The following is a 22,746-nucleotide window of genomic DNA, read 5'->3' on the forward strand; positions in this document are numbered from 1 at the left end:
TTCCCTTGTTGGTGACACAAATATTCTATCTTGCCACGTCTTTGTGGTTTTGTTTGTTTGTTTGAGGAATATTAGCCCTGAGCTAACATCTGCCACCAATCCTCCTCTTTTTGCTGAGGAGGACTGGCCCTGAGCTAACATCTGTGCCCATCTTCCTCTACTTTATATGTGGGATGCTACCACAACATGGCTTGACAAGTGGTATGTAGGTTTGCAAGTCCGCACCCGGTATCCAAACCAGAGAACCCCTGGCCGCTGAAGCAGAATGTGCAAACTTAACCACAGTGCCACGGGGCCAGCCCTGGTGACATGAATATTGACTTTCAACAGTTATCTGAACCTGTCCTTTCTTCAATTTCATGAGAGGACATCACCAACTTTAGACAGCAAGCATATTGCTGATTAGATATTTATGTCAGAGGGTGTCTTTTAATTTAGAGGCATAATTAGGATTTTGTGCTTTCACTTCTTTCTTTCTGGGATTATAATGGTTCATAATACTTTACATTGGGATTTTTAGTACTGATGATAGTTTCACTCTATTGTCAGAGTACTATTAATTATATATTCAGAAATAATAATGAGGTACTAATGTGTAAAGATAGGATTATATTATTAAAATACTAGCACAAATGTGGTTTTTATAGTCATCTATTACTATTTATGGAATGCCTGCTGCCTCCATGGCAGGAAAAAATGGTCAACAATACAGATTTGGTATCTGAGCTCACAGAGCTTCTGTTCTTAAGCAAATAAACTTGCTAGTTGAATTTATTCTATTTATCATTTATATTTGTTTTTTATCAGGTTACTATAGCCAGGTTATTTTTCTACCATTTTTAGTCTATGAAGAGTTTGACCAGTGATACATAGGCTTTAATTAAAACGTATGAAACATGGATTCAGATTATTCAATTTGATGAATTTTTATTTAGTGCTTATTGCATGCTGTGCATTTGTGAATGCAAGATACAGAAGCCAGAAGACGAAACATTATTTTGTAATATCTTGACCTTTTCCCTGGACTACGGGAATCAGGAAGTGAACTCAGATACACTCTGAGTTCATGGCATAGTAAAAACTAATGGAATTCCAAATTAATGATCAAGGCTGCTTAATCATGTTTTTGATAATAATTTCAAAGTTTTTATCTACGTGTGTTATTCACAAGTTATGTTGAAAGCATTTTTATGAAAATGAAGAACAAGGGATGCACTGGGATGGGAGAGGAGAAATACAGGGACAAATATAAACCAAGTTATTTTCCTTAAATCTCTTTGAATAGCTGCCGTACAAAACATACCATTTGGAAACAACTGTATTTATCATATGCTTTTATCTTGATTTTCCTGTTTTCTCCAAATTAATAATATTCTGATAGTAACAATAATACAATGATGACAATGTTTAGAACTTACCATGTACGAGGCACTATTTTGAGCACTTAAAAACAGCCTTCCTATATGATAGAATAATCCATTTTGAAATCAAGGCAAGGTCAATTTGTAACTTAACAACCCCCAAATTTTTTCTTTTTAAAACAAGTCTTAAGTATTAATTTACCAATACTCTTGTACAGATCACTCTCAAGAATTAATCTCAGGAGCCTGGATAAATAATATAAGTTACCAGGATGTAAAATTTCAGCATTTTATTAGAAGTTAATTTTCTTTATAAGAAAAAAATATATATCCATACGATGTTTACCTAATTAAAGATGAAGCAGAAAGAAGAGAGGTCAGAAGTGTGGCTAGTAAAGAATCAGCCCGGGAGATGGTGAGTGCACTAGGTTGTAAACGCTGACAGAAGAAAGAGTGTGCAGGTGTACACGGCACCTTGTGTGGTGCAAAAGAGGGCCTCATGTGTATATCTTTGTATTTGTACACTCACATACCCACATGTGTATGTACATATATGTGTGTATGTATATATTATGCAAATAAATGGACTCGAGATAGGAAATAGTGGGAAAAGAGCACATGTGGGAGAAAACTTGGAGATAATGAGTTTGATTTTAGACATACTGAACGTGAGGTGAGTGTCAATATCTAAGGAGAAATTGGTATAAGGAAGTTATGTTTGTGGATCTGATGTTCATGTAAAGGTCAGTGGCGTGGAGGTTCATACTTTGGAGTTACCTGTATGTAGAAGGAAGCCGTAAGATCACTTGCAGGGTATCTATAGTGTGAGAACGGAAGAAGTGATGTGTTGGAGCCTTGATGAATACGCAGCATTTTGGAGGCTGGGACAGTTGTCAGGGAGGATTAGCTACCCTGGGGTATTAAGCTAGTTTATTCAGAGAGTGAGGAAAGAAACCAAGAGAAAGTATGTCACAAAGCCCAGAGAGTGTTTCAAGAAGGAAGGAATAGTCAAGGTGTCAGGTGCTGCCTGATGAGGACAGATCCTCCATTGGACAAGTGATGCTGAGTCCATCCTATGACTTTGAGGACAAGGGAAGTGATAAAGGCAGAAACTGGGTTAGACTGTTTGGAAACTGAGTAAATTGAAATAGCTGGTGAGGACAGTTTGTCAAGGATGTCTGGAGGTTAATAGGGCTTTGACCCAGGAAGAGAATATATGTGCAATTTGTTTTAGATGGATTGAACTTGTTCAACTTTAAATTTTGGTGGGAAAGACACACAAAAAGGGAGAGATTGAAGATGTAAGAGAAAGGACAACAAGAGAGCAAAGTCCCTCAGTGGTAACCGGAAGAAAAGAGGAATTGATGGATGGTTTTGGATGTTGGTAGCTTTCTAGATCTGCTGGTAGAATGTTGAGAGAGATACCAATCTGATGGTTTTCAGTTGCTTTATGAACTAGAAGATAAGGAGAAGGACTCCTAAGCTTTTGGCCTGGATGACTTTATGAATGAATGGTTGTACCATTTACTAAGATAGGGAATGCGTACTTCTCTCCCAGTACTCAAGCAAGGCCAGTTAATTATAGATGTGATTGTTTAAGAGCTGTTTTAATACTATATCAAAATAGGAGAATTTCATTGCTTTGCCCTCTTTTTCATCTGTCTTTTGATCTGTTAGCCCCATAGGAAATAATGACTGTAAGATAAAGTAAAAAGTGTTAGACTTGTCAATGACAGATAAAATTGTGGCTTTAGGAAACAAAACAACTTTCGATTCTTCATGTTGATGGCATATAGAGATAGTGTAAATAATTGAAACAGAGAAACCAACCAGCTGTAAGTTTTAACCTTTATTTTTGTGCTAGTAACAACTGAACCAGAATTGTAAATCATAAATTAATGAATTAATTTCACATCTTTTCCGTGTCCTTGTCTACTTTTGATTAAAGTGCTAAAATATATTAATGTTTCTTAAAGGCAAGGAGGAGAAAGAACCCCCGAACTGGGAAAGATCATAAATTGATAATCATCCACTGAATGTAGTCACTTTAGATACATATTTTAATCTTCATGGTAATTTTCTCTATATGCATAGTATGAGTATCTTTAGACAGAAAAATATTGCAGTAATACTTTCCACACACAGAGCAGTTTTGCTCTAAAAAGCTCTGAGCAGAAGGTGTTCCAGATGGTGTCACTTTAATGTGTATTCTTTGTATACTTTAAAAATTATTATTTGGGAAAATAAAGCTTTCTTGATTACACTTAAGGCTTTCTGGCATATTTGATATTGTTATTGGGACTTAGATTCTGTGCTTTTTTTTAGGCCTTAGTCAGGATTTCTTTGAAAAAAATCATGTTTTTGAATATCTTTTGTTAGTCAGTGAATGTTCTGGACCACAACGAGGTCAGAAGGCATTTTCCTGTACAGTAGGTTATGTCTCCACTGTGACTGGAATGTTCAATAGATTACAACATCCTTTTCTTAAAATCTGAAAACTGTTTCTGCACTTTAGCCCACACTCTCTGCATATCTCTTTTTGATAAATAAGCTGCTGTGTTTGCTGTCTCCGAATTCTATAGCTGCATGCCCATTTGTCAAAGACATCTATTATTAAGGTTTTATTAAAAGGTTGTTAGTTATAATAAATACAGTATGAATAACTCAGCTGGGTTATCAGAACCAGAAAAGACTGGTGTGTTTTTTTGTTGTTTTTTGTTTTAGTTTTTTTAAGATTCCTTGGTTGACCTATAGTAAAGCATAATACACTTGATGGCTCCCAAGCCGGACGGCATTCAGTTTTAATTGCAAATTCCAGACATTAAGAAGCTAACCCTGGGGAATAAACACTTTATCAGTATGCTCCACAATTATGGAACAGGCTACTTTTCTCAATTTGGGAGATTAACACCCTAAATTTAAGATTCTTATTTCACATCCACTCACTACACGTGCTGTTTTTTCCCTCCTTGAATTGTGTTTTATAGCAGCTGATATGTTAGCAATTCTCTGGAGGGTGAATTATCTTAAAGTGGTTTTTAAATTGTGCATGTAATTGCAAATTAAACAGTAGCCGATTGCCCACAATATCAACTTGACTGCTTTTGTAACTTTCTGCTGATTTAATTTGTAGAGACGGTTTCATCTGAGTGTTGCCAAGGGAAATGGGAGATTCTCTTCTCTCACCAGCCCCATACATTTTGCAAAAAGGAAGGGACTATTCAAACTTAACATTATGAAGTGATTTTTTGTTAAAGAAAATTATGATAAAGGGAATGCATGATATTTAACAAAAGGTGGATTTTAAAGTCTATATTGTTTGCTTCAAAAATTTATTTCTATCAGCTCAAAGGGCCTTCTGTATACTAGATTGTAAGCTTATGAACAGATAAATGCAGTATGATGTGAAAAAATGCAAACGAATGAGAAGATCCCTTCTGGATAAATGGGATCAGTATAATCATTTTTTATAAGAGAAGTATATTTAACTGGACCTGGAATCCTAGGTGGGATTTCAGTAGGAAAAAATGAGGGGGCTGAGAGACTGAGCTATTCCTTAGGTGGAAGCAGTAGGCTCAGAGAAATAGGATGGGCTGGGGAACAGCTTTGGTTGAGGCTGACCTATGAGTTCTTGAGGAGGAAGCTTGAGCCAATGGGCCTGAAAAGAATATGGATTGATACCATATTAGTATTATCAGTTGAATTTAATTAATGACTTGCTTTATTCTAGAAAGGATTGCAGGTCCTTTATAAGGGCACAGAAGATATATGTTTTTAAAAAAGGTATTTTAAAACTTTAAAAAAAATTATTATTTAAAGTGAGGATTGGGTTCATTCTGCAGCCAGTGGAACACCATTAGAGGTTTTGAGCAAACTCAAAACAGAGCTGTTTCCCACCTCCTTATAGGTGATTGCCTGATAGTGTATGGAGATGAGATTGAAAAACTGGAGCCTTTGCCTTTGTTGGGGAATCAGGGGCCTTGACACTTTTTACAGAACTGTTGGCTTCAGAGAAACAAGCTGTTTAAGATAATATTTTCTACTGTATTATTCTTGTGACACACCCTCTGCATCTGCACATTTTCTTAATAATTGTTTGCTTTGTTCCGGCTAAAATCTCTCTGAAGCAGATTCTTATCTGAAGGTGTAGGAAAAAATACTGTATCTCTATAAACTAAAATGAGGGTAATTTATGGATGCAGTGACTGAATAAGATGTGCCAGACTCCCATTTCTGGCAATAAGAAATAACTGGCCTGGTACATGTCCTCCCACTTCAAACAGCTAGAAAACTGGACAAAATATATAACACAAACTATTTTCAGAGTTTGGGATATTAGTCATTCCAGGCTTCTGATCGTGGAAAGAAGGGAAACAAATGAAGTAAGGTTTAAGATTACCGTGGCTTTCTGTTTGTAGGCATTTTTCAGTCCATGTCACAGGGAATGGGGAGACCCAAGCAGAATGGGTGGTTTCACTACACTGAAGAGTTACAGATAGTTCAGGGAATCTGTAGTAGCTAAAATTTGCGGGATAGAGTATCAGAGCAGAGGGAAATATGTAGAGAAAGAGTTTCAGAAATCTTCCGAAGAGTTCCTTTCCATCTTTGGCTCAGTACTAATTTGCATCTTGCAGGTAGAAACTTCAAGGGGCCAGGCAGAAACAAGTCCCAGGCTGCTGAGTAGAACAATGCCCAGAGCTTAGACAGCATTGGAGTATGTTCAAATTCCATCCAGCCGGGTTAGACAGACCATTAAACACACAGTAAAGACCCCAGAAAGGTAAATCCATAGTATTAAGGCTAAACCAGCTGTAGAGTAAAGCCTGCTGTATTTTTACCTTACTTAGCTTAAAAAACAGAACTTCAAAGGCCTTGCTGCTCCACCAATAATTTAGTTGCCTGGCATCAAACAGGCAAATGATGCCAAAATAAACATGAACACTCTCTAAAAGAAGACAACACAATCCTGACACTCCATGCTCACAGAATCTAGCATATGGTTAAAATTACTAGTGATGTATAAAAGCTGCAAATCAGTTGATAGGAACAGACCCAGAAATGAGAAAGATAATGTAATTAGCAAATAGTCTAAACAGTGATTTTTAAATATTATAAATTAGAAAGATATTCAAAGATATTCAAAACATAAACATAGTGAGAAAAAATGGAATAACTAAAAAAAGAACCAAATGGAACTTCTAAAGCTTAAAGAATGCACTATCTAGGGGCTGGCCCGGTGGCGCAGCGGTTAAGTTCGCACGTCTGCTTCAGCAGCCCAGGGTTCCCCAGTTTGGATCCCAGATGCGGACCTATGCACCGCTTGTCAAGCCATGCTGTGGCAGGTGTCCCACATATAAATTAGAGGAAGATGAGCATGGATGTTAGCTGAGGGCCAGTCTTCCTCAGCAAAAAGAGGAGGATTGGCAGCAGATGTTAGCTCAGGGCTAGTCTTCCTCAAAAAAAAAAAAAAAATACACCATCTGAAAAGAAAATTTCACTGGATTGGCTTACCAGAAAAGTAGACTCTACATAAAAGTGATCAGTGACAGTAGAAATTATGAAAACTTAAGACAAAGAGAAAAGACTAAATAAAATCAGCAGAGCCTTAGTGATCTGTGGTATGGTATCAGGCAGTCTCATGTAGGTATAATTAGAATCCAAAAATCAGAGAAGAGAAAGATGGAGTAAAAAAAATCTTTGAATAAATGTGGCCAAACATTTTCTGAATTTGATGGAAACTATAAGCCCACACATGTACTAAAATCAGCATATCTCAAGCATGATAACGACATCAACACATATCATAATCAAATTCCTGAAAACTAATGTGGGGAAAAAAAATTGAAATTACCAGAGGAAAAAGACACATTAAATATACTGGTCAAGGATGAGAATGTCTTGTCAGGAACAGTGCAAACCAGAAGATGGTGTGATGAAAACTTTTTTCAAAGTGCTGGCAAAAAACCAAAACAACTCCAAACAAAACTACCGAACCAGCACCTGTTAACCTAAAATGTTGTCTTCAGCAAAAATATCTTTCAGAAATGAAAGCAAAATAAAGTAGTTTTTTGCCAAACAAATACTGATATATACTACAAGGTTCAGTGTTTTTATTTTTTAATAAATGCTTAGGATATTATCTTTTTCAGTCATATTTGTGGAGCGTGTTGTTTGCTTTTTAGTTCTGTTTAAAATGTTCTACAATTATATAAGTGAATTTATTTTTTCTACAGTCAAATTTATTGATCCTATTATTTGTGAAGACACTTCTGGCTCTTGTCAGTAGACTAGGCTCAAATATGATAGTCTACACTTTGTGATTATTATACTACAATTTTGAAAAGAGTGTTTTTATTAGTCCTGGGATTTGGTTTCTAGGTCTTATTGAACTGTCTTGATTCATTATAGGATATAGGGATGTTTCTTTACATGGCTGTGAAGTACCCTTTAAAATTATACTTGGGAATGGACAATTAGAATAATTCTTTCTATGGTTAGAGTTCTTCAAAATAACTTTTCAGATTTTCAAGATGTAAATGGATGTTTCTTTGGAAGTCTTATCCAGAAATGTAAAAGCATTGTTTGATAACACTTGAAATCGTAAAGCCGGCAAGCATTTGTGTTGAAAATATGTTTTGATGCTTTGTTCAGTGTGCACAGAGATTAGATAAGCATCAGAGAGGAACGTTGTTGAACCGATGCAGTTGAATGTCAAACATCTACTGCACCAGGTGATATATTTTAGGATTTTTTTAACAAGTTGACTCAGAAGTTAACTTGTCTTTACTTTCTCTACCCCTCACTAGTTCACAAGGAGAGAGGTAAACTTGTCATCACGGGATTTCTTTTGACTTGAAAGAAAATTTGAAATTTGAAATGCTCACAGTTAATGGCAGAATTATACTGGTATTGTAGGAGGGCCAGTATGTTTTGGATTTCTTTCACTGCCTGCTGAAATACTGACCCATTGTAGTTATTTGTTTATAAGCAAACAGTTTCAAATATTTTATATCAATTTAGAGCTTAGTTGTCAGCTTAAAAAAAAAAAAAAGAAGTAAGAGAGAAAATTTAGATTTTTTATTTACCTTAGGTCCTGAATTTAGCAAGACATGATTTTGGTTAAGTCTACAAAATTTAGGGGCTTGACATTTTTCAGGGAAATTGCCTGAGCTGTACAGTTTCATTTAGACAAATGTATCCAGCAATAGAATGCTTTTGAGCTAAAGATGATGTAAGATAAACGGAAAAGGCTAAAGTATGTCAGGAGCGTTAGAACAAGTGTCAGAATTCTTCAAAAAGAAAATTAGAAAACCTGGGGGTCAGGGCTGTTGTGGTGTTGTGGAAAATAAAAACAATGGATAAAGATGTCAGAAAGGAAGAGATGAGGACTACAGGCACGGATGTCAGTAAAGAAGGAGTAGTTATAGCAAGTTCAGAAGATGTTAGAAGTGGGTATAGGGAGGCTGCTTTGTCTTCACAGAGGAGCATTTCAAGAAAAGAAACCAAAGGAAAGAAAGGAGGACTTTTATTTTCTTTTTAAATTAGGGTGAGTGAATTACCCAGAATGTAAGATTACCCACTCTCCCTATCCCCCCAAAAAGAAACCAAAACAGCAGCCCAGAGTTCATGCAGCTCTATATTTCTCTTTAGTTTGAATCCAAAGAAGCCCTGTCCTAGTTCGAAATCAAGATTAAATAGTTTTACTTTGGTGTACATATACTTAAACACATCAGTGATTACTTTAACTTGTGTTTCAAATCAAATTTTATGTCTAGTGATAGGACTTTAAAACTATTATGTACCCACTAAAATACCAGGCAGTGTGCTAATAACTAGAGACACTGAAGTGCTTTCTGTGCGTGCCTGTGTGAAGTTTGGAGTCTGGAAGCTAAAACAGTCACACGGACAGAACAGATGGTATCATGGAGGGCACAGTGACCATTCAGGATTGAGAAGGGACACCTATTACACACTAAGCATAGGAGGGACACCAGGGACAGAATGTCAGGAAGGGTCACCTGGAGTACACTTTGGGGAGGAGTTAAAGCAGCCAACCAAAGAGCAAGAAATATTTATTATAAAGCCAAGAAAATGTGAAATTGTTTTTCTAGTATGTCTTCAGTGTACAGGAAGGACAAAATTGGAAGATAAAATATAGAGCAGATCATGAACATCTTTCAATCTAGAAAACTCCAGAGCTGTAGAAGGACGATGATCAGGAAGTGAGGTCATTGACTTTGCATTTTAGAAAGATCATTCTGGCAACCCCAGGAGTAGAGATTAGAGAGGTGGATAATTGGGAAAGGAATTCTGTTTGGAGGGGTTTTAGTGACCTCTAGGAATAGTATAAAGACCTGAAATAAGGCCATGCTGGAATGAAGAGAAAGCAGAGCAAATATGTCAGGGAACTGGAATCTACAGGATTTTATGACTGAATTCATGTGGCAGTGACAGACCAGGAGTGGGAAGGGACCAATCTGTAATTAATTAATCCTAAATTTCTGATGGAATAAGTGGAGAATTGTAGTACCAGTTTGGTAGAAGGAGGGAGAAAGATTTGAGATGCTTGTGGCACATTAAGGTGAAAGTGTCCAAAAATAAATATTAATTAGTATTATGGGTTATTACTTAGTTATTAATATGACATTGAGTGCTGAAGTAGGTACTATTGTTATCTTCATTTTGCCAATGATGAAACTGAGGCCCCGAAAAGACTGTTAACTTGTCCAAGGTGACAAAGGAAGTGAGAGCAGAGCTGAAGTTTGAGTTCGGGAAGTGATTGCATTTCCCAGGGTCTTAGCTGCTTTGTGCTGTGGTTTTTGGATCACATGGGAATCTGATTTGTAAAACAAAGTTTTAGCCTGGAGATAGGGATTTGGGAATTACTAACTTCCATATGGCGATGAAACCACTGGCCTGAATGCCATGTCCCTGGGGGGTCCTTGGAATGCCTGAGTGCACTGAGGTAACAACTTCCTTTCCAGAAAGAGGAAGTGAGCTTGAGAGAAAAATAGAGGAAAAGCCAGAAAGAATTGTTCTGCAAAAGCCAAATTGGATGGTATTTTTTGGACTATTTTTAAGAAATGAAATCATCAACAGTTTTAAAATCTTGAAAAATATAGCCAGAAATATCCATTAGAAGTTGCTGGGGATGCTTGCCAGAAGAGTTTCAGTCTAGTTGTTAAGAAACAGAACAAAAAGGGGTGGGGAATGAAAGGAGGTGAGAGCACAGGTTCAGAGAGCTTCCTGTACTCTCTGGGGAGGTGTGACTGGACAGGCAAAAGAGGGATTGAGTGGAAGCTAGTGGTACACAGAGGGTTTTTCTTCTGATGGGTGAGACAAGATCATGTTTATATGGATTTAAGGATAATCTGTCGAGAAGTAAGAATTTTATTTTAAAAAGTGAAATTATAATTTGAAATGCTTTTTACACTTTACAGAACATTATACATCCATGGGCATACCAAGTTGGATTTCACAGTCTGGCATACTGCAATTGAAAAAGCAGCAGGTACAGATGGTAATGCATTACAAGATCAGCAGCTCAGCAAAAATGACGTTCCCATTATCGTGAACAGCTGTATAGCATTTGTTACACAGTATGGTAAGTATCACCGAGTTTTTATTCAACCCCAAGAACTCATAGTATCATTCTTGCAGTTCTTAAGTGGAACCTCTGTTTGACTGAATTAGAGCCTTTTATATTTGTAAATAGATCAGTGAAAAATATGAGCATAGTCATTGTTCAGCTAAGTGCCATTCCTTCTCCCAATAAAATTCATTTAAATTAAATAATGTACTTTTACCATTTCCTTCTTCCTTTATGTGCATAAAAATTTTCAGTAACATATTGAAAGAATCTGTATTGTAAAATGTATATTAAAAATAGAGTAAAGACTATATATATATATTTTTTGAAAGTTACAAGCCTAGATAAAATCTAGGGGAAGACAGTGTGCTGCCTGAGCATGTTTTTAGAAGTGGTAAACTCTGGGCCAATATGTGAAAGAATTTGCTTTTTGTTGGCATGCCGACAAAGTGTGTGTGCATATTTATTCAACATGCTTTGGTGTCATACATGTTTATGTGAAGAATCATGGTGGTTAATTGTAATAAATATTTTTATGAATAGTTTGCAAGTAAAAAAAAACTTGATTGATATCTACATGGTCCAGTTCATTGTAATTTAATATGCTATGGTAGTATTTTAAATATCCCTGAAAAGTAAATAAAGTATGCCTTTATTCTTCATGGTTCTTTTCAAATTACTGTAAATTCTTCAAATTCCTTCTTTCTGTTACATATTTCCTTAACATTCAAAAAGGTAGAAATTTCTTAACTATATTTTTAGTATAAGAATATTTTCTACCTTTTAATCTGTATATAAATGCCATAGATTTAGATTACAAATGTGGGAAACAGTAAAATGATTTTTTTAGCATTTTGGAAGGTGTACTAACTTTTTTTTTTTTTTTTTCTAATACTGAAAGCGTCTCTTTGGGTGTTTTTAATTTGAAAAGAAGGTGTAATCAGTGAGAGAGCTGTTGTAGAACATTGTGTTAATAGTTTATTACTTATCTATTGAGTGTCTGTTGTGTGCCAGCCAATGATCCTGGTATGGGAAATACAGCAGTGGGAGTGAAAAGTTAAAAACAACACCATCAATCGTGTGTTCCAGTATGAGAGCTGATCATACACTGACATGTCACAAAATGTCTGAAATCACAAATTCTGTGCAGAAAGTAATTTTTGGAAATTAAATTTATAATACATATTAATCTGTTTTCTTCTGGGAGAAGGGCCATTTTAAGTATCTTTCTTATTTCATATGTAATCCAAGAACAGTTATCATAATATTCAGATTCATTGCGTTTGAATTGTATATCTACTGTAAATAGTAGGTAATCACATTATGTGAGCCTTACTCTATGAAGTTCCTTCCTATGACACTATGTTTATATGTCTCTTATCAACTGTTCATTTGAAATGGGGAGGAGGAAGGTTATCATCTTCATTTATTGCTCATTCAGTACTAGTGCACTTGCATTTCGAGGGTATAAATTAACAGCACACATATTATGTTTTAGCAAGAGCGTAACCTCACTGTGAATTTTCACATCATGTTAATTTCGTAAGGGCATAGGTTCTTACTTAAGCTGATAAATGAGTCAAATAACTTTGTCGAACTCCAGTGTATCCAATTTAATGTTTCTCTAGGGAAATCAGAAGTTTCTTTGTGATGTTTATTTGAATTTAAAATCGTTAAGCATTAGAATGTTTTCAACTAAATTTCATACATTCTAACTGCTTTGTAACTCTAGTACAAGGTACATTAACTTACATATTAAAGCATAAAGCCAATGAAAGGCTCCTTTATCTATTTATTTATTTATTTATTTATGAGCAGAACGTGGGGAAAACCCCAATGTTACCAGCATGGATAAAAGGGAAGATCTGATATGAACTTAGAAAAGGACCAGTGATTACAGGTTGCAGGCAGTCAGCTCAGAGCCTTTACAAAGGTCACAATTATTTTTAACTCCCTGACCTTTGGGTTTAAATCTAAAGGACGATTTTTTGTGCTCATGGTGTGAAAATTTGAACTTGACTGAGTTTACAGTATAATTTTTAGAGATTTAATTTTTTTAAAGAGTTACAGTAGTTCTTGGGAGAATTATTTTATGTAAACAAAATTATGTTCACATTCAGTTAACTAAACTTAAGAGTACCAGCTGTTGGAAATTCACTCAACTAGGAATGTAATATCTCAGAAACTTAGTGACAATTGTTTTTTGTAGAATTTGCTTATTCTTGCATTAAGTATTCATTTATTGAATACCTGCTGAGTTCATCTAGGCACTTTGTGGCTGCTGAATGTATACAGAGAATAAGACATGATCCTTGCCTTCTAGCTTACAGGTGTATGTATCAAAGACAAACAAGTGGGCAGTGATATCTCAAGTGTACAGAATTCTGTGGCAGAGAGGTTCAGGGGTTGGTACAGGTGCCCATGGTGTAGGGGTACGATTTCATTCAGAGTAGGAGTGGTCATGGAGGGCTTCCTGGGTTAGACATGGTACCTGCCATGAGTTGAGGAAAAATAGGAGCTAGTTAGGAGAAGAGAATAGGGATTCCAGGAGGAGGAAACAGTGTGTGCCCAGGTGTGGAGCTGAGGGAAGTTGTCTGTTCAAGGAACTTTGTGTAGTTAAATGTGGCCAGATCTTACTTAGTGTGAGAAGAGCAGGGAGATAAAGGAGGCGGGACGGTTAGGCTGATTCTTGTAGGGTCTTATATATCATAATAAAATCCTTAAACTTGCCCTCTGGGCAGTGGGAGGGTGGTATCCAGATTTTGTATCATGTTGGTAACACCAACAGACCTGTATCCTCAGATCACGCTGTTGTCCTTGTCGAGGCAGACTGGAGGGCTGCACCAGAATAGGGGCAGGGAGTAGTGAACCGTGGTGAGGGGTTGCGTGTGCAAAATAAGAGTCCGTGGGAGGGAAAGAAGGGGGCAGTTTTGAGAGCAAGGTCATGATGGAAAATTATGTGACGTAGTCTTTTTTTTAATGTGGTAAGTGAGAAAGAAAGGTTCTGCCTTGTAAAGGCCTGGGGAGAAGGCAATGCTACATACAGTCATGTGCTGCGTATCGATGTTTCACTCAACAGCAGACCACATATATGACAGTGGTCCCATAAGATTGGTACTCTAGAGCCATGGTGGGTGATAGGTTATACCGTCTAGGTTTGTGTAAGTACGCTCTATGATGTTCGTACAATGACAAAATCGGCTAAGGACACATTTCTCAGAACGTGTCAGAACGTATGACTGTATTGAAGTAAAGGAACAATATAAAGAACGTATTGAGATTGGGAGGTGAGGTAGTGAATAGGGTGGCAGAATTAATTCCTCACATTGTTTTGATTTGTCCATATGTATAAGTATGGTGTATGTGTGTTACATGTATATTTATATAGTATATATTAGAGTGTACGTGTATGTGTTTGAAATCTTAGAAATTAAAACCCGGGTGAAAAAATATATGTAGTATTTGAAATGATGAGGCTGGATGGGTTCACCCAGAGAATTTTGTAGGGGGTAAGCGAAGAGAAGAGAACTGAGGATGGATTCTTGGAATCACCAGTAAATAGTAGATGAGCAAATAAATAGGAGACTGGGGGAGTAGCCATAGAGGAGGAAGGGGGAAAAAAGATAAGAGATCATAATGTCCAGAAAGCCATGAGATTAAAAGAATTTTAACAGTGACTCATCTGGAGTGTCAGACACTGCAGGGGCTTCTCATTAGGTAAAAACTGAAAACATCTAGAAAACAGGGTGTCATTGATATTCTTAATGAAGATGGTCTCAGAGTGGGAATTGAGCACAGAGCAAGATTCTGTGGTTAAAGGATTAACAGGGACGTGAGATGGTAGAAAGAATTGATATAGGAAACTCAGCTTGGTTTTGTAAGAAAGAGAGAAGAGAGACCTGGGAGGGGACAAGGGAGGATTTCTTTAATTTTCTATTTGTGTCATCATCATCATTCATCATCATCGCCGCTCCCCCTCCTCCTCACCATTACTACGCCTCTTATTTTATATGGGGCACTCGATGAATCAATAACTTTGAACAGGAGATGGCCCAACTCTTCATCTGCAAGAAAGTGAATGTGGGACCAGACAGAAATTAATATACAAATATGAGGACAGAGGGTTGAGGAAACTTATACCAGAGACCCTCACTTTTGTCAGTGAAACTGAGAGACTAAGTGAAGACAGGGCAGTTGAGGTAAAAGAACATTTTAAAGTGACCCTGTGAAGACCTGGGGAAGGGCTGACCAGAGGCTTGCTAAAAGCTGAGCCTGGAATAATGTGTTCATCAGGTTTACATTTTAAATACTAAAATTAGGGGGGAAAAGCCTTGTCTCTTTATGCTTGTTGATATGGAGTCTTGGATAACGATTTCTTTGTGCTCATCATCCCAACACAAAAATTTGTTTTATTTTTATCAAAGTGGATTTTGATTTTAGACTTTTTTCCTATAACCTTTCCTTTTTTTACACAAAGGTTTAGGGTGCAAATATATCTATCAGAAGAACGGTGATCGTTTGCGCGTAAGTGAACTCCTGGAGAATTTCAAAAAGGATGCAAGAAGCTTTAAATTGAGGGCTGGAAAACATCAGCTTGAAGATGTGACGGGTGTGTTGAAAAGTTTTCTCTGTGACATTGACGATGCGCTCCTCACTAAGGAGCTCTATCCATACTGGATCTCTGCTCTAGGTAATACTTAGAATATAGAACGTAATAAATGCTTGCCTTCTAATTTGATAATTAGATTTTTAAAAATCTTCTTTGCTTATCTGAACATTTAATTGAAAGGAACAGTGTACATAATGGCTCAGAACAGAAATTATGCAAATGTTAATAGTTGTTTATATCTACCTCAGAAGAAATTTATAGTAATAATTGCTAAATAGTGTCTTATAGTACTACTTAGTTTTCAGTAGATTTCTAGTGCTTGCTTTGTTTAACTTTGAAAGTGTTATAGTCAAGTCCACGTGTGCTATTAATTTCTCATTAAGATTAAAATGAAAGGATTAATACAAGGTTAGTTCTGCATGATTTCCCCGTATGGCTCTTTTGGCTTTCCTTTATCAGGTGTTCTACCTCTTTAGAGCACATAACAATATTTTTTTTTACTCTTTCTTTGTTCATTTTCCCTGGATTCTGTCTAATGAAGAAAAAAAGCTTTGCCACACTGTAAGAGAACCTATTTAAGAAATGACTCTGGAAAAGCAGTTTATTAAATTACTTATTGGGTCAAATAGATTTCAATAAAACCTATGTTTACATCTATTAATTCAAAATAACTCCTTTTATAGAACATTACGATAATAAAGACTTTCAAGTATAAGCATTGCCTTTAATCCCATCTTTCTAATAGAGCTGTTTTCTTTCTTTCTTTTTTTTTATTTTTGCTGAGGAAGATTGGCCCTCAGCTAACATCTGTTGCCAATCCTCCTCTTTTTGCTTGAGGAAGATTCACCCTGAGCTAACATCTGTGCCAGTCTTCCTCTATTTTTTATGTGGGTCGCCGCCACAGCATGGCTTCCAGCAAGTGGTATAGGTCTGTGTCATGAGGCCGGCCCCTCATTTTTATATATTATTTTGTAGCCTTTGTCCCCACACTTGTAATTTATATATATAATCTTTATTTTGTTAATAAACCACAAACATTTCCCATATATCTGTAATGCTTCCAAAATGATGATTTACAATCCTCATTTTTTTCAATTTTTAAAATTTATAATTGGATATCATAATTTACTAATATAATTTCTCTTTTGTACATTTAATCCATTTCAAGATTTTTTTTGGAAAATGACCATTGAATTTGACTATATGATATTCCTCTGTTGAGAAACAGGTTTTTCATTGAAAATATTTGTTTACTGTAAAACATAAATATGATGTTTGAAGAGATTAATTTTGAAATGATGTCATAAAACATCCACAGCTTGAAAAATTATCCCAAGAATGACCCTTAGAGTCACTAAGAAGACAGTGGTATTGTTATTAAAATAAAGCTTTTCACAATTTACCTAATTCAGAAGTCTTTTGTCACTTGATATTTCTCAGATCAATAGGTTTAACTATAATCACAAGAAGAGTTGATTGTATAGTTTTTGAGATATAAAATATGTAATTAACTAATATATCTCTTTAAAGCCAATTATTTTGCCACCCTCATTTTTGTTTTAAGAAGATTTTATTGTAATTTATAACTATGAAGTTATTTATGGCACCTTTGTTTTTTTTTTTTTTTTAAAGATTTTCTTTTTTTTTCCTTTTTCTCCCCAAAGCCCCCTGGTACATAGTTGTATATTCTTCGTTGTGGGTCCTTGTAGTTGTGGCATGGCACCTCTATTTTATAGAGACTTACAATTAGTCTTTATTGTAAAATTAGTTATCAAAAATCTATGACAAATATGCTTTTGCTGAAGTTGTCAAATTCAATGACCAAGATGGCCTTAATGTCAGTCTACCAGGAGTTGGCAGATGGTAGCATGTATCAGAGAGGAATGTGTTCACCCTTCACTTGGATGTAAATTCATTGACAATTTACTTGAGAAGCCTTTCAATACTGGGTCCAATAGCCTTAAATCCTTTGCTTTTAGATTCAACGTAGCTCACCCTTACCTGTCAGAAATGCTGCATGTTGGGTCTGACAAGAATAAACCATAACTCTCTGAGTGATCTCATAGGAGAGCTCCCTTGGGTCCTGTGCCCCTGAGGCAAAGAATGTCTTACAGTGGCACACCACCTGTTTATATGATATATGATCTATTTAAGTTGTCTGAAGTCTGTGGCTAGTTGACTGGTTCATTGTATTTTCTGCATGACCTGAAATCTATCTTACATTTTGCTTTCAAATTGTTTGAGCTTTATTTTGAAAATATCATCTATTTTATTCTTATAAGATTTGTGAAAATGTGCTGTACTAGCATGACTTCTTTTTATAAGTGTAGTAGTATTGATTACATTTTATTGAATAAATATGGTTACCTCTGCAGTTAGAAACTAGATGACACAGGGGTAAATGTTTGGATAATTCTTAATTCACTTCTGGTATATTCTTTGCATGTAATTTGAGTGTTTTCCCCTCTTGCTTTTAGAGAGTCATTTCCTAGTGGAGTTAAGTCAGCAAGACCATTTTTACTTTTATAGATCTCATGTGCAGGCAAAGTCAGTACATAGGAACTATCCGTTTCACTTTTGAATAGGAGTGTACTTCAAAAATGTGCCACAGAGTTTCTTACCTCCCCAGGGATCCTAATGCCCTCTACAAGTGACTGTGTACTTTAAAAGAATCGTTAATGTGCTGCTGGCTTTCTGTGAATAAAATAGGTAAAGCTAAGCAGAAAATGAAAAAGTCTTGTTTCCAAAGGTAGTTGGGAATCAAGGCGGGGATATATAAGTGCAGTCCTTTTGAGTTACAGTGTCAGCACCAGTTATTTATTTGAAGAAAGACTTTTTATTTCCTTTGTGAGCTAGGGGGTTAGAACAAACCACCACTGCTAGAACTTGGAGGGTTCCTGTGTCTGGTTTCTCTTGACTTCTTGAGGTTAGGAGAGTGGAGGGTAATTCCTTCTCATCCTCCTCTCCATGACTAACCAAGTTCTGTCCATGCCGAAGGCAGAGCGTCTGTTCTCCTCTAAGTGTGTATCATAGTTACAGGCCTGCACATGACTTCTTCCATTGTCCACTTACCTTTTCCAAAGAGGTGAAGGTACCAAGATTGATAAGAGGCACTTTATGTGGTTCTTGTGGATAATGCGCAGTTCATATCTCTGGGATAGCTCATAGTTTGGGGAAGGTTTTTATAATTTCACAAGGAAAAAAGATCAGAAATGCCATTTTCAAATACAAATAGTGATATCTTTCCTTAGCCAGAGTTGGAATACTTTTGGCTTATCTCAATTTGCACTCCAATTTGAGTTATTAGTTGAATATATTCCTATTAGGTGGAATTCAGTAGTCCATAAAGTAGAGGATAAAATAGAACCTTGGGTTTTGAAAGTGCTTCATTTTGAATTACAAAGTATAAGAACTATAGCATATAACCATAGCATGTTTGTGTAAATACTTTTCCAGAATTATAGAAGTTTAAATGTTTTTCTATTGAAACTTTGATTATTTTACTTAGTGAAATACAATTGTGAATATTGTTTTAAAATACTGTTAAAACTCAAATTTGTAATACAGACTGTTAGTTTAGATCTAAAGTTTTCTTTTGTTCTTTGGTTTTTTTTCCCCCTCTAGATACCCAAGATGATAAGGAAAGAATTAAAAAGTATGGAGCATTTATACGTTCTCTCCCAGGGGTCAACCGAGCAACATTGGCAGCTATAATTGAACACCTTTACAGGTGGGTGGATTCATGAACTTTTCTAGACATTTCAAACATGGCACTCAATAAGTCATTATTTCTTAAATTTAAAGTACTGTGGTTAACCGTCTTCATGTGACTCTGAAACTTCACCTATCTTAAGAATGTTTTCAAAATGGAATTAGTGTCTTTGTGTAATTCAGATGCATTTCAGATAAATAGCATTGGAGAATTTCTTAAATGAATTAGAAATAATTGTGTACAGCATCCTCAGATACATCTAGAACATAAGCAAGAATTTTAAAACTTATTGAGGGGAGCTGGAAAAGAGAAGGAAGCACAGGGACCAGAATTCTATAGCAGGAATCTGTCTGTGAGCACGGTATTTTCTCATGGTGGACTCGTCATAAACTCTTACTTCTTTATTATCAGTTTATATCTAACCTTATTCTAATATTTGGTGTCAGGCTCTTGATCAGATGAGGAAATTTTATAAGTCAAGACCGTTTCCTATGTCAGGGCGTGTCATCCCCTGCATTTGGGAGGATAGGAGGAATATAATGGTATCTTGAGGAATGGGATCTGAAGGATGAGGATGTTTCAAAATAACCTTTTAAGTTAAAACAAAAGATTTGTTTTCCTATCAGCAAGAATAATTACAAAACTCTTATAAGTGTAAATATTGCTTAAGGAATATATTGTTGTAGCCTCTAGGATGGATGTAATAAATTCAATGGATTTCTTGAATAAATTTCTGTGAAGCTGAATTCTACTAAAAGTACTTTATTTGGACTCTAGATTCAGAAATCCTTCGCAATTTGTTCTCTATCTTTCTTTCCCAATCACCGCTGCTCATACATGTAAACTCCGTTACTGTAAAACTGATTTTCTTATTGCACCATACAAATATAGTCTATATAATATAATCTATATACTATGTAGTCCTAGCTCTATGCCCATGAGACTCTGAGACAGATTTTTTCCTTCAAAAATTTTAATATGTGACCAGGCTGCTACAGTTTATTAAGTTAAATTGTAAACATTGAATTGCCCATAGTTATTCTTAAAATTCTTAACTCAGATTTGAGTTTGAGGTAACAAGTTTCTTCTCATCCTTCCTCCCTCCCCCCTTTTCTTCAGTTAACATATGTTTTGACTCCTGCTGTGTACAAGATGATGTCTGTTGAGATTCCATGTGAACAGAAATATTTGATAATAGTACATGAAAGACAAAAATAGTCTTAAGTCCATAGTTCTCCAACTGAGTACCGAGGAGCCTTGAGATGTCAGAGTGACCTCAGGGGTGCTGCAGAGCATTTTGTAATTTTTTAGTGAAACACAGCAGCATCAGGACAGGTTTCAATATAGAAAATTTGAGCATGAGACGTGGAATTAGAGAGGAGGGATTGAGTGAGTCACAGTGTGTTGAAGTCCAAGGAATGCTTCAGATTTAAAGGGATATATGAACTGGGCATTAAAGAAAGATAAGTACAAGGAATGAGTAAAGGAAATTTTCTAGGAAATAGTTGTGCAAAGAGATAAAATGGTTTATAGATGGCTGGCAGGAGGTTGTGAAAGGCTCTGTCAGTTGTACAGAAACATTTGAATTTCATTCCTTTAAGTGATAAGGAGTGACTAATCAAATCTGTCTTATTTTATTTTTTTCGTGAGGAAGATTGGCCCTGAGCTAACAACTATTGCCGGTCTTCCTCTTTTTGCTTGAGGAAGATTGTCACTAAGCTAACATCTGTGCCAGTCTTCCTCTATTTTGTAGGTGGGGGCGCTGCCACAGCATGGCTTGATGAGTAGTGGGTAGGTCTGTGCTCAGGATCCGAACCTGTGAACCCTGGGCTGCCGAAGCAGAGCATGCTAACTTAACCACCATGCCACCAGTCTGGCCCCCATCAAATCTGTTTTAGAATAATAACCCCTGTAATGGGATGGGTTAAGAAGAGGTTAGAATAGAGGCAGAGAAAACTACTAGGAAATAGTTTCCTTGGGCTTCTGATGAGAAGGCCTGAGTGAGGCGAGACTGAGTAGGCTGAATATGTAACACTTAAGCAGAGAAATAGAGGAAGAAAAGGAAAATACGTACTTAGTGCCATAAATTAAGGCAGCTACAAGTAAAAAGAAGAGAGGTGAAGAGTACCTAAGAATGCTTTTGCAGAAGGAAGTGTCAAGGAGGATGGGGATGTTTGATAGTGTCATCAAAAGTCTGAGAGGTCAATTTGGATGAGGTCAAGTTGATTTAGCATTTAATTCCATTCCTGCCCTAGATAAAAAATCACTTCCTCCATGACTAACATTTGCTTAATTCCATTCACCAGATATTTATTATGCACTGCAGTGTGATTAAAGCAACAGTCTCCGACTGTGAGATGCTTAGATTCTAGTAAGAGAGGCAGACACGCAGATAAATTTTCCAGGTGTTGACAGTGTAGTGTGATAAAAGTGCAGGAGTGGTTTTGAGAGGGGTGTCCGCAATTATTACGTCCTCCTCTATTAACTTGTAATTGTTCTTGCGTCTTGTAAATCATATATGATGATTTTACTTGCTCTGCCTCTGCTATGCAATTTGCATTTTATGTTTCTTCTGTTATCATGTATAACATTGCTGTCACGTTTATTCACTTTTTCTTGTACCTACTAGAATCTCTGCTCTTTATAGACAGGTGTACCTACCTTAATCTTGTTTTATTTCTTTGGAGTTGGTCTCTCTTGTTTAGTGTGTATTTCGGAAGTTTGCAAATGTAATTGGACAGGCAGTTGAGCAGCTGCTATGTGTATAGCCAGTGACAAATTGAGAGCATTAACACATACTCCCATGCGGATCACTTAGAGTTCTCATCTCATGCATTTTTATCAATGGAAATTTCCTTTTATTGGGGTGATGGCTGTAGTTTTTTAAAAATCACTTTGAACATATATTTGTGAATACTTTAAATGATGCTTTTTCTAAGACCCAAGTGTTGTAGCCTGCTGATTGAGAGAGTTGACTCCTCTCTTCCGGTCTCTTCATTATAAAAAGCCATCCTTAATTATATCCAAGAAAAGTGTAATTGTGTTTTTAAATTAAGTGTTTACTTTTTGAAAGATAATATCCTGTTTTGAATAACCATACTAACACATGCTGCCAGGAGTTTTCTCACCTGATGTGCGCTTTCTGGAAAATTCAGCTCAGCTCTAAACATTGAATTGGAACTCTCTACTCTATGCCTCCCAATTCACCTTTCTTCCCTTGTTTTCTACTTACCTACTGCCCCCTTTTCTCTCATTCATTATACTTCAGTCTCGTAAGTCATTTTATACCATTCTGCAAGAACACCTGTATGCCTTAGCCACAGGTTGTCCCACTGCCTGGAATTCTTTAGATATGGTGATCCCTACTCTAAATTAACATTCAACTACTGCTTTGTAACTTGTAGTAATATCTCCATTAACAGTAGTTTTGTCTTTTTTTTTTTTTGAGGAAGATTAGCCCTGAGCTAACTTCTGC

General features: G+C 36.2%; 1 protein-coding gene across 5 annotated transcripts in view; it reads left to right on the forward strand.

Annotated features, from left to right (window-relative positions):
* The window catches only part of ARAP2 (ArfGAP with RhoGAP domain, ankyrin repeat and PH domain 2), a 174,509-nt gene that overhangs the window by 94,702 nt on the left and 57,061 nt on the right, over positions 1-22,746 (forward strand). For all 5 annotated transcript variants that reach the window (XM_046656447.1, XM_046656451.1, XM_046656450.1 and 2 more), the window contains 3 exons: positions 10,802-10,965; positions 15,428-15,640; positions 19,184-19,289. In XM_046656447.1, the coding sequence (XP_046512403.1) occupies positions 10,802-10,965; positions 15,428-15,640; positions 19,184-19,289 (483 nt within the window). The remainder of the gene's footprint in view (positions 1-10,801; positions 10,966-15,427; positions 15,641-19,183; positions 19,290-22,746) is intronic.

The sequence above is a fragment of the Equus quagga genome, chromosome 3, assembly GCF_021613505.1.
Source record: "Equus quagga isolate Etosha38 chromosome 3, UCLA_HA_Equagga_1.0, whole genome shotgun sequence".
Taxonomy (NCBI): domain Eukaryota; kingdom Metazoa; phylum Chordata; class Mammalia; order Perissodactyla; family Equidae; genus Equus; species Equus quagga.